A 27,511-nucleotide genomic window follows, 5' to 3' on the forward strand; every position below is an offset into this window, starting at 1 on the left:
GCTGCTGTTTCCTGTTTCCACTCAGTGATCGGGGGACTCAGGGTCCTGAGCCAACCAGACTCCTGCCCTACATCCACATCCTGGAAGGCAATCTCTCCTAACTTCTGTGGCTTCTCTGGGCCGTGTGTGAGCCAGATGCGTCTCGGGATGAATCAGAAAGTGTTTGAGCCCCTGATCGCTTGTGGATCAGCCCAGACAAGTACTCACTCTGCAGAGAGGCGGATTCACCCCGGCTTAGAGACAGGAACCACACCCTGCTCTGGGTTACACGCTGGGCGCTTCAAAGTCAGTGCTGTCGTGCCACACTCACAGCAGTGTGACTGAGAACAGACTCGGGGCCAGCGATTCTAGCAAAGGCCCCCATGCTAACTGGGTATTGAATTCAAATCCACAGCTGTTGCTGATACATGCACTGCCTTTAGCTGGCTCTGGGCTGCTCACTGTGGTAGCAAAGAGATTTTGTTCATTGCTCAACCCTCAGATATTGTTATTGCCTGGTCACAAGCCTTGGATCTCAGTGTATGTTCTGTTCCTTCAGTGGTTTTTTCTCCTGTCCCCTCCGGTTTGGCTTCCAGGGTTTGGTATCATTGACAGGGCCCACTAAATCTGTTTCCTAGTCTCCCAGCTGCCAAAATGGCCAGTCCTCTCAATGCTGGGTCTGTGGGTTAACCCACAATGAATCATGTGGGTACCCTGGTTGGGCTTCTCCATCTCTTCTTCCATGGGCAGCCAAAATGATGCCCTCGCTGCTCAGTGGAGATGGCATCTGATGGATCGGTTTCCCTTAATTACCAGCAGATAAACAGCTAAGTGGCAGCAGCTGGGGGATGTTGTTATGCTTTTGAGATGCAGCCAAGGGGGGAAAAATGGGTTTTGGTCGATGCTCAATACAGAGCAAATGTCGGTGTGAGGTTGTAGCTTTGGAAGCAACACACCAGCAGCACAAATCAGGAATCCAGAGCCTAGGTCTTGCCAACACAAAGGGTTTGCCCTGGCACAGCTACACCACGTGCCAGGCTGCCACTCCCTCCTGCTGCGTAATGTAGAATCATCGAATCCTAGAAGATCAGGGTTGGAAGGGACCTCAGGAGGTCATCTAGTCCAACCCCCTGCTCAAAGCAGGACCAACCCCAACTAAATCATCCCAGCCAGGGCTTTGTCAAGCCTGACCTTAAAAAAACGTCAAGTGACATTTAAAAATGTACCAGTGACATGATGTAAAATGCAGCAACGTGATGTAAAACGCAGACATGCTGCTGCCTCAGACACCTGCTGGGTTCCCCTGGAAGCTTGGCAGAGTGAGAAGGAAATGCCCCGCTCCAGAAGAGTAGAGCATGCTTTCAAATGCAGCCACACCCAGTGCTCCAGGTACCTGCCCAGGGCCATGATGCCCCAAAACAGGCAAAGTACCAGCACCAATTCCAAGAGGCAGCTGCAAGCTGGGAGTACCCTTTCCTGCAGCAGGCCTGCCCAGGAGCCCTGTGAGGTAGGGGTCAGTGCTGCTTGGAGGTGACTTGTCTGGAGAGAGCTGCTTTTCTTTCAAAGGCTTTACGTAACTCTGTCATGGCCCCTGCACTCGAACACCCAGGCAAGCGGCTGTATCAGGGATCACAGCGGCAGAGTACTGCAGCCTCCTGTTCAGCACATGGCTTTGGGTCCTGGAGATCCCAGAAGGGGCCACGTAGCCAGTGGGCTCCCAGCAGCACCCAAAGTGAAGATGAGTGCAGGAGTGCCTGGAGCTCGGCTACCCAGACCCCTCCGATTGCTCTATTGAGTTAGAGCGGAGAGGCAGCAGAGGGCTCTTTCTGGAAACCGCTGCCATTCGTTTCTAAATCATGCCCGGCAGCTAATGTTTTATTCTTGGTGTTGCTGACTATCAAATGTCACGTCTCCCGAGGGAAGCCAGTGGCTTGTGCGTCTCCTTGCCAGTCTCTGCAGCCTCTCTGTTCCCCTTGGGGAGGAGGGGTTAGGGCTCTGCTCTCATTCATTGCTAACTTAGGGACCCAGCATTCTTTTAAAATGTGTTTGACTTGCTGTTGGTTTATACAAAATCCTGCCTTGCTCTAAGCTCCCGGCTCTGCCAGGGAACTTGGCTCTGAAATCCATTAACCTTGGAACAGCTTCACTCAGTCACATGCTAGTTACTCAGGGGTTCCAGCTCAAGGAGACACGGCAAATCACCAAGTTATAATGATACAGGGCACCTGGGGGGAGGGGGCGATCTCTGAGCACTTTACAAATGTCCATCAGCAAAGCTGGTGATGGAGAGATGTACGAGCCCCATTTTACAGATGGAGAAACTGAGGCACAGAGAGGTTATCTGACTTGGTCATAGTCACACAGTGAGTCAATGAGGAATCAGGACTGAAACAGGAATCCTGATGGCCAGTCTCCTGCTCTCAGTATGAAACCAGATTCTGCCCCACACTGCTGAGATGTCCAGTAGTTATTGTCTCCCTTTCCCTACTTTTGTTTATTAGCTTTATATACACACAGAGAGAGTCACATGTGTATTCAGATACAGATACATTTGTACACTTGCAAGGACATGCCAGACACTGCACATGCAGCCACACATATGTACACACACAGGGACAGACATGCACACAAACACTTGCACATGGACTTTCTCACACACACACACACTGGAGGGCTGCAGAGCGTCCTTGCCTTTCCCTGGCTGCCAGGAGCTTGCAATTCCCCAAGCTGGCCAGATGTCTCTGGACAGCTCCACACCCTGATGTGCTCTGGCCTTTTCAGGGAGAGCAGAAGCTGACAACGTCTTTGTCAGTCAGAGCTTTCAGGGGCAGCTCTTTGTCCTTCAGCTTTTATTCCCTGACACCCCCTCTCCAAACCTAAACGAGAGTCGCTGGCTTTTGTTTTTTAAATTCTGAATTAGGGACTGAAGAGAGCCCCTTTGAGGGGGCTGCAGATCTTTAACTAGGCAACTTAAGGTCAGGAAAAAACAGCTCTATTGTCCTGCAATTCTCATCCTCACCCAGCTGCAGACTGAATCTTTTATGGTTCTCCACTTCCAGAGCTGTGGGTTCCTAATATAAGGAAGCTGGGAACAAGGAGGAGCTGTACTGGGCTGGCTAGTGCAGGCTTAGGGTAGGAAATCTTCCAGCCTGGGGCTATCTCACTCTGTGTCTCACATAGCACTGAGTACGTTGGTGAGGTAATAATAATCAATTAGTCTGATTAATTTAATAAATGACATGATTAATAATGAGTAGGCAATTAATTAATTTAATAATTATTGCTAGGTGCTGTATGCACCCACACAATATAAATATGGTCCCTGCCCTGAGGAGTATGCAAGCAGAGGCCTCAATCCTGCAAAGATTTACCCACTTGCTGAAACTTCACCCGCTGTGTGTCGCCCCATAGCCATTGACAGAGTAGTCACAGTGCACACAGTTAAATCTGGCATGGATCCAGACCTACATTATTGTTAGTTACTGTTATTATTTAGTGAGTGCTCCAAAATGTGCTAGATGCTTTACAGAAGATAGAGTAAGACAAGGACCTAGCTCAAAATATACCAGTCAGCATCCTCCACCTGCAGAGAACCCTGCAAGATGCCTCGACGTCAGTGTTGCCAACCCTGAGCATTCTAAACTAACGAGTCAGGTTCCAATGATCATGAGATTGAAATTACGAGAATTTTACAAAATAATATGTTACATTCTTTTTATTTACCTCTCGACTTCACATTTTCAGGCTTTTCTCTGCAATCAGGAGGGTTCGAAAGTTACTCTGAAAAAGAGAAGAAAGCTGCGATTCTCATGTAACCACCTATTGCAGAAGCCAGTGCTTTAACGAAATCCTTTGTGCTCTGATGTAAGGGTGGAAAGTTCTGCTTATGGGGGTTCTGACCCCAGTGTAGTTATGGGAAGACAAACCCCTTCAAGTTCACAGGTAGAGGCTGAACCCCTCTCAGGATTTCCTTGCTGTAATCTCTACAATGGCTAAAATAAATTTGTTAGTCTCTCAGGTGCCACAAGTACTCCTTTTCTTTTTGCAAATACAGACTAACACGGCTGCTACTCTGAAACCTAGCAAACATACAGATCATCTGCTCCCACCCTGTCAGTCCCCTCCTTCCTTATGGCTCATTCATTGCGCTCACAAGCAACCCTACAATAACAAACCAGCGTGCCCATGTGCAATGGAGGACAGAGGGAGGAGTGGGGGAGTGGCAGAGTAGTCCACTAAGGCGTTTCCAAGATCCCCAGGGAACAATTTCAAGGGAGGGAGATGCTAATTTTGAAATGCAAAGAATAACTTTTCCTAGAGCCCATTTTACTCTGCAAAGCAAAGGACAAAATATACTAGCTGTGTGTGTCTGTGTGAGTGTGCATATTTGTGCTTGTGTGTGTGAGTGTGTGTTTGCCCATTCATACTGGGTGAGGTTTAGCAGCATTTCAGCCCTGATCTTCAGAATCTTTCACACTGTATAATGGAAAAATGATTGCAGACAGGCAGCCACGCAGGAGTGGGGAAGAGGGGCAGGCCTTTGTCTGTAAATCCCATTCCCAGATGGGCTCCAAAACTCCATTGTTCCTTCTGCCAGCAAAACAAAACCCTGCAAAGTGCCAGCCTCTCTCTTTCTCTGCCTCTTTTCTCCTTTCAAGGCAGCTCCATAGTGTCCCTCCCTCCTCCTGACAGGCCAAAGGAATGTCTCTTCAGGCACTCCCTGCCACTTTCCTAAGCAGCCCTATTAGCCAGCAAGTTCCTGATAACCCATTTTCAGAACTGACTTAGACACCTAGGGACACATTTTCAAAGGCACTTAAGGATGCAGAGAGGCACCAAGTGGGATTTTCAAAAACACCCAGGTGCCCAACTCACACTGATTTCAATGGGAAGCACCAGTGCAAAGATGAGGAATTTTAGTTTTATTTTATTTTATTGGCAGAGGGTGTGTGAAGATCTGTATCAAACCCTCAAATCTCTGCCATGTCAGAGGCTGCGGGCATAGGCGCCAGCTCCATGGGTGCTCTGGGGCTGGAAGGTGCCAGCCCAGCTTCTCCTGCCCACAGCAGGACAGGCATGGGCAGCAGCCTCCACCAACACAACTCAACCTAGCCCTGGGGCCAGAGGGGAGCTTAGACTCCAAGCCTGCTCACTCCCAGCAGAGGCTGCCAACAAGGGCCAGGACTGAGTGACGTCCACGTGCTCCCCGGGTAGGGTGACCAGACAGCCAGTGTGAAAAGCAGGACAGGTGGGGGTGATGGACACCTATATAAGACAAAGCCCTGAATATCAGGGCTGTCCCTATAAAATCGGGACATCTGTTCCCCTGTCCTCAGGGAGGCCAGCTCACTTCACCCCCAGGCCAGCAGATGGTAACAGCTCTATCTATCTCCTGCTTTTGAGCCGGGGATGCTGGGTGAGGGACTCCATCCCGCCCGGTGCCAGCACTGGGGGCAACCCCCTGGCCTGGAGCTGCCCAGGAGGGGCGGATTCTTGTTCCCATTGTCAGCAGGTTCCAAAAGTCTTTAACTGAACCCCCCAAATTTCCTTGTCATCCCCCCCAGGCTGCTGCCTTGTTAATCCAGCCAGGCAGAAAACCGTCTCCTTCCAGGGAAACAATAGCAACAGAGGTGTGAGCCCTGCTCCACTCTCTCCCCGTCACAGGGAGGTGTTAAGGCTGAAGTGCAGGCAGAGCCATGCCAGGGCTGACATTATTAGGGACAGGACAAAAGCTCAGCAGGACCATTGACTTGGCAGGCCACTGGGGCTGCTGCTGCAAAAAGACAACAGTAAAATACAAGAACCCCCTGCCTGGGACAATGGGCGCCCTTGGCACCCCCACGACTGGGGTCCTGCCCACCCACTCTCCAGAGCAGGCCTCCCTGCTGAGGTGGCTGAGTCTTGGGGACCTGGAGGAGCGCTCCCCGGTAGCCTGGTCTATAGATTATGAATAAAAATCCCAAGTTATCACTTTGAGGGTTGACAGGTTCTTCTCCCAAGATCAGGCCCAGTATTGATAAAATTATTCTCGAGTTGGGAACCCCGATGTGCACAGGTGCAACACTCACCCTATAGGAATTCTTTTATATTGACAAATAAATCATTTATTAACGCATTTAGCAAAGTCATGCACACTCTCACTCAGTAAGGTGGATAGAGATAATACCGAACGTACATCTGAACATCCACACCACACCATCCCTTACAGAACAACCTGAAATGTTAGCTATCATCTTCCTAATCACCGTCACCCTCCTCATCTTCACCAGTGGCCATCATTCTGGCCCCTCCCAAGGGCTACATCTCTCTCCTACTGCCCCGGGTTGGGATGCCACCTTTATAATATGTTATGCTGATGTTACCATGTCTAATGCATATTTAATAGGAGTTTCTCCCCTCTTCCTTATTTGTATTTCCTCCCCTTACCAATGTTAAGGTGTCCTTCTATAGGTTAGTGTATTTATGATTTTAACTCATGATCATATATGTTAATTCATTGCCATGGCGCTCTTGCAGTCAGATGATCTGTCCCAAACCTTCCAGAAGCTGGTGTTAGTTCATGTTCTGTGCTTGGCTGATGTCCTTATGGACAAAATTCCCCCCTACACTTGACTTCCAGTTCCCCAAAATGTATGGGTTACCTAAGTTATCTATGCCAAGTTCATAGACCTCAAGCCTCATGCTAACTGCTGAAGCCAATGTCTTACAGGACACAGGCCTGTAGGTTCCTTGCATTACAGCTGAATACAGTAAAGCAGGATAGAATGGAAAGCAATGACTATAACAGAGGTAAGCTGGCCCACTGGGCTACACCCTGCACTCCAGCTCCGGCATGCTGAGCTCTTTGACTACTTGCACTGAGCTTATCATGGCCCTAGTCACCAGTCTAGCGAGGAGGGCACTTGAACACAGCTGCCATGCCAGAACCGATGAGGTATTTAATTCCTAGGGATCTCGGGGGCAGAGGCTGGGGGAGGAAGGATGTTGGCTGTAAGAGTATGTCTACACTGCAAGAAAACACCCTGGCTGGCCTGGGTCAGCTGACGCAGTGGGGCTCAAATTGCAGCCTAGCTGTTCTGAAACCCTGGGAGAGGGAGGGTCTCAGAACCCCGGGCTCCAGCCCAAGCCCAAATGTCTACACTGCTGTTTTTAGCCCCGCAGCCCCAGCCAACTGACCCAGGCTCTGAGACTCCATGCCACGGGGTTTTTATTGCAGAGTGGACTTACCCTAACTTACCCAAACTCTTTCATCCTTTAGGGTCTGGCAGTCCTATGCTGCAGAACCAAACTGCAGGAGGCCCCTGGGCCTTCACTCTCCTCCCTTTTTGTTGCAAAGAGCTCTCGTCTTCCCTGCTTGGCTAGCCGTCTCCCTGCTCTAATATATTTTCTTCCTTCAGTGCTGCTGCTTTGGCGGCTAACTTGGGCTGCATTTTTCACAATTATCTGCCTTAAAAGAATTCATCCGGAGCCAAATAGAAACAGACAAAATGAGGATAACAAAATGCAGCTTGGAAACCAAAACAAAAAACAAATCCTTCCTGCTCACCAGCCTGTTTATAACCAGGCTCACTGCCTGGGTGCGTATTTCACTGAGATCAGAGAGGAACTGTGAGCTGAGACGCAGCATAGAGCTCTCCGAAAGACAGCAAGCTGGAGAGACTGAATCACAACTACACTGGGATCAGGAGGGGGACCTGAGTCAGAGCTCCCTCACCATAACCCGTTCATGCAGTCACCGAATTTAAAGCCAGAAGGGACCACTGTGATCATCTAATCTGACCTCCTGCAGAACAATGGGCAGAGAACCTCGCCCAGTGATCCCTCTATCCAGCCCCTATCTTGTGACTGAGCTAGGGCATATTTTTTATAAACTATTCCCTGCACAATTCCCTAATTGACGCGATCAGCTGCAACATTCCACATGGATAGGAGAGTCTTGGGAGGAATGTTACCTTCTCTCCACTCCAGGCATCAACCAATATTTACTGATCACCCCTGGAAAAACCTATTAAATAGTGATTGGCATAAAAGTAAGTAGTTGCCGGAGCTGGCAATGGGCTGCTCTCGTTCCAAAGATGGACACCTAGCATTTGGTTCAGATATAGTTGTGGTGATTGATGGGTCTAATTCAGCCTGTCTTGTTCCACTTCATAACTTAATCATTTGCACATTGTCTCTTCCAGCTCTTCCACAGTGAGCCAGGAGATGTCTTCATTCTGGCCTATACTGCACTGGAGTCTCGTCCAGGACTACCTCACTGTTTAGGCTCCCTGAATCTAAATCAAACCTCCTTGCGCAGTCTACATTATCCTAGGTGAACCTTGCCTGGGGACAGCTCTCTCTCTCTTTAGAAGCTGCTTAGTGGGGGATTACTGCGCCTAAGAATTCTGAAGCCAAGTAGGGTTTTCGGCAGATTAATTTGCATGACAATAGACCCCACATGCTACTCCAGCTACAGCTATCTCTTAGCAGAGCTGGTGTCTGAGGCCTCCGGAAAAGCCAAAGGTTGGACTGTTGCCTGAGCCTGCAGACATTTTCCCAAGTGCTTTACAGCTTAGAACTTTCACCATGTTTCTCCTCTAGACCTCGCCTAAGTGTTGACATGAGACAGATGGGGTGAATGGTTTCAGCTGCCAGTTGTTTTTTGGACTGTTCAGTGGTTTGTGGCACAGATTATTTGGGGCTGACAATCCTTTCCAAGCCCATCAGAGTGGAAGATACAGGCTTGATTTTCAGAAAGAGCCATGGGTGCTCATCACTTCCACAAGCCACATATGCATAAGGGGAATAAATGTTACCTATCTGTGCAATAACGAAGAAAGACATTTGCCTATAGCTTTTGATGGAAACAAAGATGCCAAGAGAGCAAACCTCAGATAGTTTGTTCAAATCACCAGAACCCCCAGATAATAGCAGTTTGGTATATTTTTGTCTATCAGGAGCAAAAGGCAGAAAAATCTGAATAGAAGGCATGAGGCAACTCTTGCAAATCAAAGCAAATTCTGAAACTTGAGGATTTAGGTCTTGATCTTGTGGTCAGATCCATGTAGAACACTCAGGTCATAAGGGTCTGACCACACAAACATAATGACAGGATCCTGGTTTTAGGTGGTACATCATAAAACCATACTAAGATGTTTGTAAGCTGGAAGTATCAAACATAGGAAAGAGGAATGCTGCTAGCCCATTTCTCCCAGAAAAGACAGAGGGGCGTGATTTTAATTCAGAGGGTCTTTCTACTGGAAAACAAACTAGTCACAATAAAATCAGATTTTCCCCTCGCCTTTGCCTCTGAATTCTCTCTCTTTTTGTTATTGTTTGTTACTTAACTCCAGAAATCTTTAGGCAGTTTGCATGAATTAACAAATAGCGGGGAAACGAGCGTGTGTGTTGGAGGAGGAAGACAATATCACCAACCCTGACTGTTCAAAAATCGTGAGTCAAGCCCTAAATAATCATACATTGTCTTTAAAATCCTGAGATTTCAAAAGTAAAATCAGCAATGCTGGGTTCTGTGGTTTTGCCAGCTGGTTTCCCTGAGCCTTTATCTCACACTCAGTTCAGGTTTGCTCTGCAACCGCCAGGGCTAGAAATTTACCTAAAAGAGAAATAAGTCAATCAATCTGAGATTCTCACTGGATCCTGGCAGCTGGGGCTTTAAGAATCACACCAAATATAAGGAGATTATCATGCGGCAAGAGTTGGCAACACTGATTACTGACGAGTTCTGCTCTTCTGACATGTTGCATGTCTGTTGCTTGGTTATTTTATTTGTTGTATGTCCGGCAGCCCTGTGCCTGGCAGCGCACATTGGCTGAGCCTTGGCTCGTCCATGAAGCTCATTGCAGGATCGGGGCCTTAGATTGTAAGCGCTTCAGGGCAAAAATTGGCTCCTGTTACTACTTATCTAGCACAATGGGGTCCCGGATCTTGATCTCGGGGACTCAGAGCTACCATAACACACATAAATAATCGGGCTATGAAACACACCCTCCACAATAAACTGCACTGTTTGGAATCAGCCTATAGAAACCACGCAGGTTTATCTGGAAGGGAACACGCAAATAAAATGTAAACCCGAGAGGTGGCCAAAGGCCCAGCTCTGCTGGGGAAGGAGGGACGTTCCCCAGCCGCCTGCGCCCCACAGCCAAGATTTTGCCATGAGCTCCGTGCGGAAGGAGGAGCCGCATTTCGGGGGCTCGGAGCTCAGATCCAAACACCGAGGGGTTTGTTCGCCCATCCAGCGGCCCCGCACGCACTTGGAAGAGCCTCCCGGGCAAAGTCCCGAGCCCTTGCCGCTCCTGTCTATCCCGAGAAGCCGGAGCCTGAGATTCCTTCTCCCGCCGGAGGCAGGGACGCTTCCCGGCCCAGGACAGGCTAGCCCAGGGGCAGTCAGCCCAGCAGGCTGCTGGCGGTGGAGAGAAGGGCGGCGTGGGAACACGGAGAGGGGCCGGGGCGGGAGGGCCGGAGCGAAGCGAGGAGGAGGAGCTGGGAAGCAGGGGGGTGTGGAGGACGGAGGAGGGGCTGGCGGAGAGGGAGGGACTCAGCCCTGCTCTGCAGCGCGCAGTGGGGGACTGGGCACCGGGCAGCAGCCGGAGGAGGGAGGCGCGTCGCTCCGGAGCGCACGGAGGGAACCCGGGGAACGCAGCGCAGCGCATCCACCGCAGCTCGTCCGGGCACCTGGGCTTCCAGCCCCCGGGATCGGCGGAGTCTAGGGGGCGTCGCGGCCACTTGTGTCTTCCCCGGGGGCCGAGCCCCTTCCCGGATCTACAGCGCACGGGGGCCCCCTTGGCGAGATGGAGCCGGGGCTGTGAGCTGGGGCGGCTCGGGAGGTCTGCGCGCCTCCAGCCCCGGCCAGGGCTCTGCGCCTATTGTTCCCAGCAGCCGGCGCCGCTGGGGGATTGTGTCCCCGCGGCAGCTCCGGGGGCACCGAGCGGGACCGGCCCCGCCTGGAGCGGCCGCTCCCCCACTGGACCCCGCGGACTGTGCCCAGCCGGACCGGTGAGTAGCTGCTGGAGGGGGGGTCCCACGCGGCTTCCCACCCGCCCCCCATGCCCGGGAGGCGCCATCGCAGCTGCGGGCAAACTTTCCCCAAACTTTGGGACTCGCTCCTGGGGGGGAGGGGGGCGTGGGCGGACGGGGGGCGGGCGCCTCTGGGGTCTGGCCCCGTGGGGGCGGGGCTGCTGAGTGAGACCGGAGTGGGTCAGAGGGGGCGCCCCGCTCAGGGCTGGGGGCCTGGCCGTGAAACGCTGCGGAGAGCGCCCAGGGCTCTACCCCGGCCCGCCCTGCTCCCCGCGGGAGGGTCAGTGTCCGCCGTGGGGCGGTGATGGAGGCTGGAATGCACCCACTGCTTCCAGTCCCCGCGCCAGCCTGGGGCATGGGGCCCCGGGAAGGAGCCGCCAGACCTTGCTCAGCCGTGGCTGGGGCAAAGCCGCGGGGGCTGGTTCCGGCCCCGTCCCGGCCTGCGGTGCCCGGGGAGCAGGGCGCTGGGAGCCCGCAGCAGCCTCCGGCTCTGTGCTGGGCAGAGTTCGCAGCGCCCCTGGCACGGGCCCGATCCTGGGGGCAGCCCAGCCCCGAGCAAACTTACCGGTGCGCGCGGGCGCCTGCAGGATCGGGCCCTGCGACTGCTTCTCCCCCAGCGGTGCCCCGGCCGCAGGGAGCCCCGAGGTGGATGTGTCCTGGTAGCACCCACCGGGGGGAGTTGGGGGCACTTCTTGGTGCTGTGCCTGGCCCAGCCTGGCCACCAGACCTCCCCAAAGGAGGGCAAACTGCTTAGTCCCATTGGCAGAGCGAACCCGGGGGACCCGCGCTCCTTTATAGAACAGGAGAGCCCCTGTGCTGGGGGAACATAAGAGCGGCCACACTAGGGCAGGCCAAGGGTCCATCTGGCTCGGGCAGTGGCTGGGGCCAGGCGCTTCAGAGGGGATGAACAGAACAGGGCGATTTATGGAGTGATCCGCCCCCTGCCATCCAGTCCCGGCTTCTGGCAGTCAGAGGTGAAGGACACCTTGAGCAGGGGGCTGAATTCTCCATTTCTGCAGCAGGGCTTTAGAGCCAGCCCTGTGCTGGAGTTTGCAGGGAGGGATTTATTCCTCTCTAGGCCACGGGGAAAGGTGGCTTCAGAGTTCTTGTAGGGCAGGCGCCACCGGGGTCAGGCCACTGCCTGGTTTTCGAGGAGCCCTGGAGAGCCTGTGACTGGAAATGAAAAGGGGGAAGTTGTTTCTTGACCTTGTGTAAACTCTCTGGATAGTTGGCACCTGGTAAATGTTTCTCATATTGATTATTGCGAACTTAATGGCAGGCATGCCATAGTTCAGCGAGCACAGGCAAGTGGCTAAGGAATTCCTGTCTGAATTGAGCAAAACCCAGCAGCAGCCTCCTGAGATGGTGTGGGCAGATTCAGAGCATTGAACCGGGCGTTCTCCTAGACCTTCACTGGATGGGCTGCTGCTCCCCACATGCTCCCCGAAGGAGCGTGCATTGTGTCACTGCCCTGCAGTCCTGCTTTGCTTTTTTCCATTCTCCCATTATAACCGAGCGAGTGAGGCCAGTTTTAGGGGTTCGGCTTGATGCGAGATTCTTGGGATTTATGGAACTGTTTTCTCGCTGGGACCTTAAGAGCGTTGCCTTAACGCATAAAATAAGGCCTGCCTTTTAAAAGAAGAGGGTTTTCTGAGCCAAAAAAGCTTCTTAAGGTACAAAGTTTAGTGCGGGAGGAAAATCTCTTCTGCATTGAAAATATTCCCTCTGGTTTCAAGCCTGTTGATTTTGTCTCTGTAATGGAATAGCACTTTCTCTAGATATGGTCATGAAGCTAAATGTTTCCTTACTCTTTCTTAGCAGAGGTACTCTGCATAGTTGAATGTCTGAGGAAAGTTTTTAATACCTGGCACACCTAGACAATTTAGCCAAAAGTTTCTCCAACCTTGCTTTACTATTCTATATTTAGGGCTGATATAAAGCATCCCCATAAAACACTGCTGTGTAGTTTTCCAGTCCTGCTAATCAGTGGCACCCCAGCGATATCCCTCCTATCTGAATCATTTTTGCAGGCATGCAGTGTGCTAATGCCCTGTAATGCAGATGCCTGCCTGGGCTTCTCATGCCTACTAATGTCTTATTTACACAGTTCTCCTTGCTAAAGCGGAAGTTTGTTGAAGCCTGTATTGGCCCTCTGGGGAGGCACTGGCTGGAGTATCTCATTAAGGTGGTCCTGCTGTAGATCTCGCCCCTTATGTTAGACGGTTTGTTAGCAAGTCTAAAAAATTTTTGGCTGTGCTTTGTCCTCCCTCTTGTAACACACTAAGCTGCACAAAGCAAATGAGGTCCCTGTTTGTCCTTGGTCACGAATGAGAAATGGCCAGAAGTAAACTCTTCATTGAGACTCTCCAAGCTCTGCATGCAGCTGTAACTCGGGGCTGATCTTAAGTGAACTTGTTTTCTTGAGGCCTGGCCTTACTTAATGGATTCTGTGTGCCCCAGGTTGGGACACTGAATCTGCAGTTTCCATCCCTCGACTGCCAACACAGTCAGTCTCTCTTTCAGAAACAAAGCTACAAGAAATTCCTGGATGTTCCCTTGATAATGCTGCGGCTTCTCTGTCTGCTCCAAATGGACGACATTTCATTTTAAAGTGCACTGCTAAAAATGTATAAAATTATAGCTGCTGGAACTAGGGGTGCGGGGGGTGCTCTTGCACCCCCTGGCTTGAAATGGTTTCCATTATACACAGGGTTTACAGTTTGGTTCAATGGCTCTCAGCACCCCCACTATACAAATTATTCCAGCACCCCTGAATGATAGGGGCCTTTCCCTTAGCTTCCGACAAGGGGTTTGTCTGTATGTCTATAGAAAGGATGGTTGTGCTGGTGCAAACCTCTAGTGATGAGGTGCCAGTGTAAAGTGAGGTTTGAGCCCCGCAGTGAGATGTGCCACACCAGAGTAGCTACATTGATGTAAAAATCCCTGATGTAGACAGGTCCTTCATGCAGAGAACTCGCACCATGGGAAAGCTTTGCACTTGTCTTTGCTGCGAGAGCAGGAACGAACGGTTTGGCATTTTTGAAATGCATCTTTTAAGATGTTTGAACATTTCTGGAGTTGAGTGAATAACTCTTAACGAATTAAAACAATGCTGCCAACTCTCACCATTTCAGCACAGTTCATGATATTTGATGCTTTTCTTCAAGCCCTGCTCCAGCACACATGCAATTGCATGGGAATATCTGTTTTGGGGGTTTTTAAAGTAAGTTACTAGCCTCACTGGTTACCTAGAATATTTTATAAACACAAGCCCTAAAGGCTCCAAAACCAAGGAAATTCAGAAGAACCCAAGGGTTTGGGTTTTTTTGTTTTTTTTTTAATCTCATGATTTTGACTCATAATTTTTGAATGCTTGAGTTGGGAATACTGCAGATAATATAGTCAACAAATTTTGATGTTTTATTCACAAATTCATCATGAGTGGATGATGAGATTCTATAATTATTCTTTACTCCAAGTTATTCACAAATTTCTTCAGAAAATAATCAGGTTGTAAATGCTCCTTGTTTGCATCGTGGTGCCTGGTTTGCTTCTGTGATATTGTTTGTGTTCTCTGATTGGACGACGTATATAATTAACCAACACCATGCAAAATTTGAATGTGTTAGTCAATTGTAAAAAGAAAAGGAGTACTTGTGGCACCTTAGAGACTAACCAATTTATTTGAGCATAAGCTTTTGTGAGCTACAGCTCACTTCATCGGATGCTTATGCTCAAATAAATTGGTTAGTCTCTAAGGTGCCACAAGTCCTCCTTTTCTTTTTGCGAATACAGACTAACACGGCTGCTACTCTGAAACATAGTCAATTGTGATGCTTGCAATTTATGCTGTGTCGGTTCGTGGTATAAATCATCCAATCAAGGACTGCAAACAAAACCATTTGACTTATGTATCTAACCAACGCAGCTCAAAATCTGAATTTTATATTCAGTTGTGGTGGGTGCAATTTGTACTGTGTTAGGTACTGAAATCACATAACGGTGTTTCTGTTCTCTGATTGGATGAGTTAGGTAACTAGCTTGCCACAAATTGGTACTGGAAAGCTGCAGTTGTTACAGTTGAATATGCGGTTTCCTTTCGGTGATTTGAACCTGAAGCTGTACTCGATTGGACTGTTTGCACTACTAACATGTGTGCGTGGAAAGGGTTTGTTTTTTAGAGTCCTGAATACATAGCACAGTCAAAATTTGCTTTCCTAGTCAGGCAGATGCAGAGTTACTTTCTCCCTCACTATTCTTGCAGCTCTAACAAGTTCTCTATGCAAATCACAGTGTGGGGGAGGTGGGGCTGGGGGAGAAGAGGGAGACGGTATCCTGCCAAGTCTTGGCTTTGGTGGGGGATCAGGAGAGCAGGTCCTCACATATTTCTTTGGCTAGTGGCCATTTTCCCCACACATGAGCACTTCCTCCCTTAATCTCAGGGGTGGCTGGCATGCACTGGTGCCTTCCCATTGTCTTGCTTGGAGAGGATTAAAATAAATCAAGATAGTCTCTGCCCTGGAATGGTAAAGGACAGAGCGAGGTTATTCCCATGCTCTGCACCACCAGCTCTTGTCCACAGGAACTACAAATCTGTCAGCGTCTGACTCCATCGTATTCATGACTCCGATTCCGCTTTAAAATAAGGAACCAGGCTGCTCTCACCAAGCTGGGAAGGGAGCCCTTCATGCTTTCAGGAGAGCTGGTGACTTTATTGTTCCCTTCAGAACCTTGCGTATTTAGCTGTTTAAAAATTTGCCCTGAAGTAGAACCCGTTTTGCTTGCAGTCCCAGCCTGCTGCATCCATGATGCATGTTCTCACAGCATTGTAGCTTCCAGCCTGGAAAAGGACAGTTGGGTTTTGACCAGCTCACAGAGGCTCTAGTCCTTGGTAATTCAACTTCCTCCTCTGCTTTCCAGGACTTGGTGGTCTTCTTCCTTCTCTTTTGTGCGTGTTTGTCTTTATCTCTAGTAGGAAAATATTTGCTGGAATTGAGTGAGTTCATCCTTTCCCCTTCTCTAGCAACCTTTCATCTGGGGAGCTGACTGCATTTTGCAATCATTCAGCTCTCTTGTCAAGCAGGTAAATATGATCAGACCTGTTTCACCGAATGGGGCCTAGAGAGATTACAGCCCATATCCTCTAAAGAGCCCTTTGATTTTGAGTACCCAACTTGAGATCCCCGGGGCCTGATTCTCTTCAGATGCAATGAGCACCCACAAGCCCAGCTGAGGTCACTGAGCACCCACAGCTCTGCACAACTCTGGAAACCAAGCCCCAGGCATCTTTCACTGAGCTCCCAAAACTGAGGCTACTTCTGAAAATGTTGGCTTCAGATTTTGCTGTGGGCAAGTTGGTAGCAGAGCTGGGAACAGACGCCGGGGGCCAGCTGGGCATGCACTCTGACTCTGAGTCCTCTGTCCTGTCCATTAGACAGCACACCCTGTTCGGGGTAACTTCTGAAATGTTAAAAGTATCCCAGTGTTGTGAAACTGTTCCCTCCCTTCTCCGTCCTGATCCCATATTTCCACTGAGGTGATGAAAGGTAATCAGTTAGATTTTTGCTAGATGGCTGCATCAGACTTGGTGCCTGGAGCAAATTTAGGAAAGTCTTAAAGAGGCTACTGACTGAGATCTTAGTTTACTCATTAGGAATACGCTTTTTATAATCCCCTCCACATTGCTGAAGCCCCTAAGCTGTGAGCCCTTGCAGTGTGCTCCTGGAAATGTACATGTGACTTACGGAGACGTTTACTGCGTGGAAGGATTAAATGCTGTATGCTGCACACTCGGGCATGTATTTTTCCAAGTCTGTGTCTGCTTTAAACATTACTGTTTTCTCCCCTAGACGCTATTAGAATTGTTTTCTCTTGATTTCAGCAAATACTCGGTTCCTGGCTTGTGTGCAGTCCGGCGCGCGGAGGGATGCGGGCGGGGGGAGGGGTTAATTCTGTCCCGGCACTTTGTGGCACTTCCTTAGTTTGCAGTGAGGTTGACGCTTTATTTATCTTGAGACTCAAGTGAAAAACATGCAGCTTACCCTAAGGCCACGCATATTTTCAAGCTGGGTACGTGCTTCCTTCCAGTGTTTGGTAAGTGGTTATCCAGTCACCTGCTTGCCTTTGGGGGGTGGACTTTGCACCCGGTACCTCAACTATGTCCCTGCCACACTGTTCTCTTGGGGATGGGAGACCCCGTCTCCCATCACAGCCCTTTGGTCCATGCTTTCCATCGCCTGTTGCGAGGTCTGCCCTTTGCAGCTGTCAGCCTTCTAGGTGGAGATGGGAAGGGATTCACTTCGGAGGCACTGGTTCCTGATCCTCAGCTGGGTGTAGGGGTCACTGTTGGGTGAATTAAGTTATTGCCCAGAGCCCTTTACACCACTGCCGGTTCCTGCTGGCCTGTGGAGGGCGGTTCTGGAGCCAGGACTCTGACCAAAGGTAGCTGCCATGGTAGTGCTCAGTGCCGAGCTGCTGGCCAGTCCTAGTCTTTGAGTGAAACTTCCGGTTTTGATTCATGCCCATATTACGGGCAGGTTTTCAATATGACTCAGCACCTAGCAGCTCCTATGGTTCTTGCTGGGGAAGGAGGAGTCCCCATTGCTTTCAAAGGGGGCGGCTGGGTGTAAAACATCTAGCCCTGTGGCTTTCCCTTATTACCAGCGGTGTGCTGTGACCTGAACTGGGGACGGACTCCTTTAAAGCCGCAGTGAGAGCAGAATCTGCCCACCATCCCACCAGCCTTCCCTTTCTACTGCTGAGCGTTTCCTTCCCCAGCACACTTGCCCCTCCGGGCTGGCTTGGTTTCAGGTACTGACAAAATAGAGAATCCCACATGTCAGATATTGAAATCTCCAGCAACCCGTTGTTACCCCCATGTTCCCTAGGGTTGCCAGGCGTCCGGTTTTCGACCAGAACACCCAATCGAAAGGGACCCTGGTGGCTCTGGTCAGCACTGCTGACCAGGCTGTTAAAAGTCTGGTTGGGGGGCTGGCAGACTCCCTACCCGGCTGGGGATGTGGCCAGCATGTCCCTCCGGCTTATAGGCATAGGGGTGGCCATGGGGGCTCCAGGTGCTGCCCCGAGCACCGGCTCTGCAGCTCCCATTGGCTGGGAATCGTGGCCAATGGGCGATGTGGGGGGCGGTGCCTGTGGACGGGGGCAGAGCAGAGGAACTGAAGGGACATGCCAGCTGCTTCTCTGGAGCTTCCTGACGTAAGCGCTGCCCGGAGCCTGCACCCGGAACCCCCGCCTGCACCTCAACCCCCAGTCCTGAGCCCCCTCCTGCACCCAAACCCTCCTGAACCCTTCACCCCGCATGCCCTCCTGTGCCCGAACCCCTTGCCCCAGTCCAGAGCTCCCTCCTGCACTCCAAACCCCTTGGCCACAGCCCAGAGCCCCCTCCTGCACCCCAAACTTCTCATTCCTGGCCCCACCCCAGAGTCTGCACCCCCAGCTGGAGCCCTCACCCCCTCCTGCACCCCAACCCCCTTCCCCAGCCTGGTGAAAATGAGCGAGTGAGGGTGGGGGAGAGCGAGCAATGGAGGGGCGGGGCCTTGAAGATGGGGCTGGGGCAGGGGGCGGGGCAAGGGTGTTCGGTTTTCTGCGATTAGAACGTTGGCAACCCAAAGTTGCTCCCCCCACAGCCCCTCCATGCTGCTTTACAAAGGGCATGTGGCTCTAAAGCCACTCGTAGGAACAGTGACTGGAAAACCACAGCGAGCAGAGAAGGGATCTGGCCACAGCCCTTTGGAGAGGATCACCCCACGCCACCCTTGTGCTGATCTGTAGCAGGCACAGGCTGAGGCCGCTCTCTGGTGCTTGGTGGCCTTTCTAGATCACCCTGGTCCCAGCACGTGTTCTTGGACTTGCTTCTTCTAGTGACAATTCGATTGTCCTTTTTAGGCCTCCCATGGGCAAGTTCTAGGTTTGGTTAGACCAAACGCAACCCTACCGTAGTGGCTGGGTTGAGCCCAGCCCACAGGAGTTTGAGTTAGAAGTTGCATCCCTGTTGAGTCCCGAAGCAGCCTTAGGTTTTATCTGCAACATTAAATTGTGATCACTAGATTCCCTGACTGAAAAGGCCTGGAAACCAGCGTGTCTTTGAGGGACAGTGGGACACGGTGACTGTTAGCATATGCAAGGGTAAAATACCGATTGATTCCTTACGAGAAATAGTATACAGCTAGAGGGGCTGTGAGCAGAGTGTGGGCCTTGATTGGATACCCTCTGACTCTTTCCTTTGGAACCAGGGGCACATGCCCTAAGGGTGAGCAAACAGGAATGGGTAAAGTCAGAATCCTCCATAGCCCTGAAATGTCCAGAAAAAATGCACGTTTGCTCTGGGTTTGCAGCCAAGAATTGACATGTCCTTTGTGTGCTGAGCCCGCTCTCTTGAGATTTCCAGCTCAGTTTGGATGATTCGAGGAGGTTAGATAAAACTCTAGGTGCTTGGATGCTTTCTCAGATACCGTCGTGAGGAAGAGCATTGTAGAAAACTCGACAGCTAGGTCTAAGCTGGGAACCTTTTGAAGTTTGCCCATCTGTTGTGTATATGTGAGCAAAGGGTGTGGGAGTAGATCATGCCTTTGTGGGGCCTCCAAGCAATGAGAGGATGTCTGAGCCGCGTTACCAGCGTGTGACCCTGAGTGGACGTGTGTGTGTGTGAATGTGTGGTGTGTGTGATTCTGCTGGGGAGGGTGTGCACAGGTAAACTGTGTGTGCATGCTCAGTGTCTGATTCTGCCTGAGTGAGGGCATCCTGGTGTGGGAGGGCACATGGCTGCACACGCGATCTGTCCGCTGTTTTAAATAGAAGTGTGGGTGTAATTGGGCCTGGTTATAATTGTAGCCTCTGCAGCCAGGTCTCTAACGGGCACTTAGGTATGGTTTCTCTCTTAGCATTTCCATTTTTAGTTGTTGAAATCTTCCCCTGAAAAATAAAAACTCTGCAGGGTGCCCTGGGAAGGATAGGGTAGGGAAGGATAGAACTGTGGGTAGCACTAGGTTCCACACGCTGGAAGGAGCTGATGGGCAGCCCTGTTCACGTTCCGGCCCTTGGGAATGAACCATTTTCGGTTCAGATTTATAGAAAAGCTGTGCAAACACCGAGAAGAGTCACATCTTTGTTTGTATAGGTACAAATGCTCTCCCGGCTTCCTCACCTCATGAGCCCAGGGCCTCGGCACAGAACAGACCTGGGGCGCGTGAGGGGTGGGGCAAGGCAGAAGAGCCGCCCAGACATGGAGGGACGTGTCAATAGAATAAAGGCGCTTCTGTAGCAAAGCTCTGTTCCTGCCGGTGATGGGCGTGCAACTCAGGACAAGCCCTTCCAGTAGGGGGAGTTTTAGCTTTAAAAAGGAAAGTGCCAGGCCGGTAAGTCCCAGTCTTGCTCCTCCCTGTAAACTCCTTGGCTCTGGCTGCCTAATTGCTTTTCAGTGCTGATTTTGGTTGCACTGGATGGGCTGTTTGGTTAGGCGCCAGTGGAAGAGGTTCCTCTCCTTCTATCTCCCTGTTTGCCTGTCTCTGCTCTGCTGAGGGGCTGCTTTTTTCCAACACTTAACGGAGCGTCAGTGGGTCACTTCCCTTCCCATTCTCTGATCTGCGTTGTCACTGTTTCTCTGTCACTTTTTCCAGCATCAGCCAGGGGACAGATCACTGCTGGTGACTGATTCTGGTGATTCTCCATGGAAGTATTCGGTCCTGGTTAGCTGAGCAGGAAGCAGCTCCCCTTGACTCAGCTGAAATGAGCCGTCTCGGAGGTGCATTAGGGGAAGAATTTTGTGGGGCTTTGTGCCAGCACTGACTCACTTTGCGTGAGCTGCTGCTTCAAGCTATGCTGCCTTCTCCCTGCGCGGGCCCTGGCAAAGCGCGGCACTCAGGAGAGGCCTTTGCGAGGACAGTCCACATTAGGACATATTCCGGGCAGCGTGTGCGCTCGATAAACAAAACCACTTGGAGACGGAAAATAATTTCCAGAAATACCAAAGACTTCTTTTTCCACAAAGAATTCCCTCCCTCTCCTAACCCCGGGTAAATTGTTAACATTCAATAAACTATTTTAAGACTCGCTGCCTGGCGCCTGAGCATGCCGGTGCGCGGAGATAAAGCCGGTGTTTGTCTGTCGGGTGCCGGTGTTTGCCGTCCAAGCGCCTGTATCAACACACTGCCCCTAAACCTGAGCCACTTTGCAAAGCAGGACTGCCTTTGAGAGCCGTTCTCAGGGTTTTGGTGGCACAAAAGCAGAGAGCCCCGAGCTGAAGAATCTTTTTAAAGTTCAACTAGGAAAACGACAGCTTCCATTCAGGTTATTTTCCACTGCCTTGTGGCTCTTCAGAAGAGCATCGATATCATCATCCGTATAATAACACACAGTTCTACACCGACAGCACATCCCAGCCCCAGATCTCAAGTCACTTTGCAATCATTAACGAAGTCTCACATTCCCATCCACCATGCTGGTAGGTAAGATATAGAGAGGCGACTTGACCCACTACTGAATGGCACCCACATCTGGGGCCAAACACAGCCGCTGTTTAACCAAGCACAGTAGAATGACCTGATGTTTTAGGACAGGAAGTGAAGAATCTTATGGCCAACTAAAAGGCAGGGGGGCGGTTCTGAAGGCAGAATGTAATTAGTTGGGTAGGTCTCTAACATGCTGGGTCTGTGACAGTGCCCCTGGGACCATTAATGACTGAGCGGTGAGGGGACCGTGTCTTTTATGCCATTGCAAAGTCAAGGGTGGCGCTTAGGAGGCAGGGCTTAGCCCTCTGTTTTAACCCCGTTGTGGAGGGTGTTGGCCAGGGACGGCTGAGTGGGTCTGTGCTTTGGAGTCTAGGATGGGGCCCAGTCATGGGTCTCTGAGCTGCCTGCAGGAAGACTTGGCACTGAAGGCAGGGCTAAATAGAGGGCATGGCAATGGGCCAGGAACCCGAGTGCTGACACCCCACACGCTTAAACTGGGGTGGTGCAGCCCATGGAGACTACAGGTCCCAGAACACACTGCAGCCAGGCTGCTCATCTCAGGGTGGGACACTGCAAGCTGGGAATGATCAGCCTCCAAGCATTAATGATGAGGGCTGTTGAGGAGCTCCGTGGGCTGCCTTTGGCTATTCCCCCTTAGTGAGCCACCCCTCTGAAAGCTATTGACACCACCAGCTACAGGCTAATTCTTAACTGCAGGGCGCTTGGCATCCACTCCCTTAAGGGGGCGTGGGGTGGACTCAGCCATTGAATGCTCCCAATTCACTCTCAGTCACAGAGGATACAATCTTTGGCCAAACGCAGCCCTTGGCCCAGCCCTCCCTGACCTCACTGGGAGCTGCTCTCGTTCACGGGAGGGCTGAACTGGGTCTCGTTGGAACACAGTGACTGAACCTGTGTCAAGCCGCACAGCTTCACAGCTGCCCAGATGCAGCAGGGCTGTGCTCAGCTTTATCCAGGCAAATTTCCACTTCCCCTGGTGTCTTCAGCCTTGGCCCCAACTGCTGGTTTCAGTTTGGTTTATGTGTGTGTTTCATTTTTAGAATCAAAACGTGTTTTTTTAGCCCTTATCAGTCCAGACTGTCCTGCCCATCTCCGTGCTGCGGGGTGGGAGATCGAGAGATCTTCTGCACTTGGTATCCTTAGGTTAGGAGCAAAAAGCTAATGGATGCAAATTAACCCGCTGGTTCCAGAAGTCTGGGTTTTCCAATTCCAGTGATCTGGAGACTAAACCATGGAAGTCAAATCCTGAAGCTCTCTGCTTCTTCACAACAAGCTAGGCATGTCACTCAGTGGAGATCAAATGCCATTTATTGGAAGAGTGCACATCGGTCGGGGGTGAATTGGAAGGGCCTTGCTGGGTCATACTGCAAAACCTGTGTTCACAGAGCTCTACTCAGCAGAACCTCTTCCGTCTAAACAGAAGCAGGGATGCAAAGTTTGTTTGTTTGGTTTTGGTTAACGGGAAGCTTTGGATAAGAGGAGTTCAGATCAATTTGGTTCTGTTGTGTTACGTGTGTTTGTGCGCTTGCGCACACATCCCTCTCCTTCCCCCCCCGCTTATGTTCCTGATTAGAGCTGGAGACTATTGAAGGACAGTTACTGTTCTGTTTTTTTCAAGCCCTGCTCCAGCACACATGGAATTGCATGGGAATATCTGCTTTCATTGTGTTACTGTTGGGTGGTGCTGGTGGGGTCACTTGTGTTGCACCCCAGTGGTGGGTGCAGATATATCTGGGTCAGTTTCTGAAGCTCCTGAATCGCTTTGAGATGAGAGATGCTATAGAAGCAAAAGATCTTGTGAGACTGTGACATAGGCCAGGCCTTTTAAAACTTGTGTGCTTCAAAATAAGCAATGAAAAATGAAAAGCCAAAACTTTTCAGTTAGCAAATGCCGAAACTGGACATTTTGACAGGTTTTTCGGACCTTTTGCCAATGTTTGTTTGAGTCGGGAGGTTTGTCCAGACCCACCCTTTCTGCAAACAGTTTCGGTTTTGGCGAACTGGCATTTTTCTTTGAAAAATTCCCGAGCAGCTCTGGTGCTGAGCCTCAGCAGCTTTATTGCAGCCCAGGGGAAATGCACTTCTGAGAACTGGGTGGCTGCGTTGAGGTGCTGAAACATGGCTTTGGGTGCTTCACTTTAGGCACCCAAATTTGGAAGTGCAGCCAGACCCTAGGTTCCCAGTGGAGTCCAGACTGAAACGTCACTGTTTATAGATTAGCTGTGAAGGTCACACACACAGAGTGACTTTATTAGTGCGCTGTGGAGCTGTTCTCTTTTGTGGCATATGTCACCCACTGACAAAAAGAGCTGCAAACACTTGTATTTTAAATCAAAGAGAGGGCTAGAAATAGCAGCGACTTGTCCCCATAGATTTGAACACAAACAGTTTTTTAAAAAAAAAATCCACGTCGGGTGCTGTTTAATCTGAGAGAGGATTTCCCATGTTCTCGGCTTGTCGCTGCGCATGGACCTGCGTTACTCCTGATCTAACTCTTCTTGTTTCCTGGTTGGCAGTTGGAAGGCACTGGAAGTTTGGAAGAGAAGATTAAGCGAGCCCCAGCTAGCAAGCAGGCAATCTCGACTGGAGTCCCCATGGAGTTCCGGAGCCCGGTTGCCAAACAGTAGCAGCAGAACTGGGATGTTTACCTGGAGGTGCCTCCTCTTTTGGGCTGTGCTGGTCACAGCCACGCTGTGCAGTGCAAGGCCAGCACCAACCCTGCCAGACCAAGGTAAGAGGAACCACACCCTTCTGCTCCTCTCATGTCTCAAGTCTCTCTGGCCAGAGTCAAGAGCTCCTGCTGCTAGTGAATAGAAATGTGACAGAAAGAGCCCTTTTAAGGGCAGGTCGCGGGGATAAGAGGCACGTCTGTTCTCAGCCCCTTTTCTTTGAGTTGCTGCTCCTGAATGGTTATAAGATATTGGGTGTCTCTGACTTTCTTATGAAACAAGCACAGCCTGTTTTGAAGTCCTGCAGCAGGAACGCTCTCCGCGAGTATGTTGGCTGTTGCAGTGAACGGTTTGTGCTGTGCTAGGGGAAGACAGGCTTACCTGAGCCGAGAAGCTGCAAAAACGTCTCGGCAGCCGCCAGCTGGCGCTGGCTGGGAAACAGGAAGTATTGCCAAAGGAACACTGCCATTTGAAGCAAACAAAATAAGGGAATGTTTCTTAAAAAGGGGGAAAAATCAAAAGAAACTTTTGAAAAAAAAAGGCCATTTTTCATCTGGAAAAAAAAACGTGTGCAATGAAAAATGTTGACCAGGTTGTTTCAAAGCTGATAGGGGTTCCCCCTTGTCCGTGGGGGAGCTGATTCTGTTTCATGGCAATCATTTCCCTCATTCTGATGAGCTGTAGTTGGAGATCAGTGTGGTGACTTCCCCCATTATCTAACGAGACAGGTACCGGCCTTGCCTTGGCTAGTTGTTTTGAAGGATGCTGGGGAGTCTGCGTTGAATGTCGGGGAGTGTGTGTTGTGGCGTTGGAATAACTCATGGTAAAGGGCTCACTGACTTGTGGTCATGGCACCGCTGGGGATGGAGGGGTTCAGCAGGGGAATGCACTAGCCTGCCCTCACCTGAGAACTGCGTTAGAGCTCTGGTCTGGGTCCTGAGTGACATGAACGGTGGGTGATCCGTCTGGTCTCAACTGGCCATGAGTGTGCGTGATGAAAGCACCATTCCGAAAAGGAGCGCACCGTGGAGATGTTGGGGAACTGGGGAACGTTGCCCGTCACTTGTTTGTCTGTCATATGTCCGTGGGTTGGCTGAGTTCCTGGCTTTGGCAGAAGCCCCTGGTGCTCCTGGTGCTGCCTCGGGCCCGAGTTCTGATGGTTGTTCAGGTCTCCCAGGCTTTGCCCACACACTCGCTGGGTGGTAGCAGAGCGAGTGCTAACTCGGCCCGTTGCTGCAGCACGGGCTTCCCACAGCTGAAGTGGCTTTTTCCTGGGGCTAGAGACCAGGTCCCCCAAACTCGAGCTTCCCACTTGTCTCTAGTCACCATTTGTTACTAAAGGGTATCTGATGGGTTTGGCTCCCAGGCAACTCTGCTATTACCAGTCACAGCCCCTCCCCTGCTCTTTGCCAGTAGCTATGAACAAGACCCATGGGAACCTGCCTCTCCCCGGCTAGGCTGGGAGGCTTGTGTTTCCCTTCTCCCCCTGTAATTTTCTGTAACCCGGTGGCATGTTGAGGTGTAATGGCCACGTATTAATGGGCCTGGACCAATGCCAGCCTGGGCGCTGCAGGCAGCCCCCCAGAATCGAGTAATGCTAGAGCATTTCAAAGCCTAGGTTTTCCCCACGGCGAGGCAGAGAATAAACAGACCAGTCACCAACGCGCAGGCGTTCTGACTTACTGCATCTTGGCGTGAACTACACAAGAATGTTCTGTGGGGCATTTCTGTCTTTAGGACTCATTGTTCCCCCTCTCCACCCGTCCTCTTCCTCCCTCCCAAACCCCAAGGTATTGTGTGCTTGGCATCCATTTTATGTGCCTACCATGGGGGCTAATTGTTCCACACATGCCCCAGGATAAAGAGCAGAAGTCCCAGTGCTGATGTCTCTCTGCAGTGATTGGTGGGTTTGTCTGTCTGCGGCTGATGGCTGGGAGGGGAGGAACAGGGCTGTAACCAGATGGTGGCTGCTGTTTGCAGGAGAGTATCCAGCACTCCCACTCCCTAGGAGAACACAGCAATGCTGGAATGGTCAGGACGACATGAAGTGTATGGTACCACAAGTGAGCTGTGTTGGTGAATAAGGCTGGGATTTTCTCACTGAATTTCAATGGGATTTGGGTGCCTAACCCCCTTTGGCTGCTTTGCAAATCCAAGCCTAAAGCATGAACAGCCATGGTGCACTGGCTAGCGTACCGATTTTGGCACCAATGTGTCCCAGTGATGGGAGCTCTAGAATGCTACAGAGAGATACAACAGTCGTGCATAGTAATGGCCTCACCTTTCCCTACAGGGTGATGCAAGCCCAGGAGCCGGCATCCTGGCACTCTCGTCCCCGTACTGCCTTCCAGACAGTAGTAACTGGCTCTGGAGCCAGAGGCCACCATTGCTGCTCAGCACAGAGCCCAGAGGTGCCACAAAACATGGCAAACTTTGAGCTCTCCTCTTGGCATTTTAACTTCCTTTGCTTCTTTTTTTTCCTCTCCAATATGCAGTTGTCTTGAATAAACAGGGTTCTGCTTAGAAAGCCACCCATCCCTGGAGATGTTTCCTAGAGAGCTTTGGAATATGATTGAAACTCCCCCAGGCGTGTGAAGGGTGGTGCAGGACTGGGTCTCCTTAGTCCCAGAGAGTGACTCCATGGGGCGTGGAGACCGTGACGGTACATGGGATGTAGCTTGCCGGGTTTGGAGTGATGGGGCTGTGTTGAGCTTCTGAGAGCTTAGTGAGGATTCCAGGGAAGACTCTCCTTCCCCTTTCCCTGCCCCAGTCTGCTCCGTTGTCTTCAGATGCTCTTGAGCTGCAGTTCAGTCAGAGCAAGCAGCTAGAAAATGAGCACTGAGCTTTAGCGTTTCCCAGCACCCCCTGCACTGCTACATTGACACAGCCATGGTGAGGAACCCTGCTGAGGGCAGAGTCTGTCGTTTGGCACCCACTAGGAGGCTGTTCACAGAGAAAACCATTCTCTGTCCATGTGGACTCCACATTGGGAAGTGGTTGTACCTAGCCTGGTCCTGCTCCCAGTGCGGATGGACCCTCAAATATCCAGTAGGAGAGGGTCAGTAAGATCCGCATGTACAGACATTTTACCTGCCTTTTGCACTGCTCTCTGCCAGGAGGGGGTTTGTACAGCCTGAGCAGGATTGTTTGGAAGCCCGCTCTCCCCCAGGCTGGCGTCACATAGAATCATAGAATCATAGAATATCAGGGTTGGAAGGGACCCCAGAAGGTCATCTAGTCCAACCCCCTGCTCGAAGCAGGACCAATTCCCAGTTAAATCATCCCAGCCAGGGCTTTGTCAAGCCTGACCTTAAAAACCTCTAAGGAAGGAGATTCTACCACCTCCCTAGGTAA

At 51.0% G+C, this 27,511-nt stretch overlaps 1 protein-coding gene across 5 annotated transcripts in view; it reads left to right on the plus strand.

Moving 5' to 3' along the window:
- The first annotated feature begins 10,537 nt into the window (after nucleotides 1-10,537).
- Nucleotides 10,538-27,511, plus strand: part of FGFR1 (fibroblast growth factor receptor 1) — a 71,548-nt gene continuing 54,574 nt past the window's right edge. For 4 of the 5 annotated variants that reach the window (XM_074940157.1, XM_074940160.1, XM_074940161.1 and 1 more), the window contains exons 1-2: nucleotides 10,848-10,980; nucleotides 24,005-24,219. In XM_074940157.1, the coding sequence (XP_074796258.1) occupies nucleotides 24,129-24,219 (91 nt within the window). In that variant the 5' untranslated portion in view covers nucleotides 10,848-10,980; nucleotides 24,005-24,128. Of the gene's footprint in view, nucleotides 10,981-24,004; nucleotides 24,220-27,511 lie in introns of all 5 variants that reach the window. The other variant, XM_074940158.1, reaches the window with a different exon arrangement.

Source organism: Natator depressus, chromosome 26, assembly GCF_965152275.1.
Source record: "Natator depressus isolate rNatDep1 chromosome 26, rNatDep2.hap1, whole genome shotgun sequence".
Classification (NCBI taxonomy): domain Eukaryota; kingdom Metazoa; phylum Chordata; order Testudines; family Cheloniidae; genus Natator; species Natator depressus.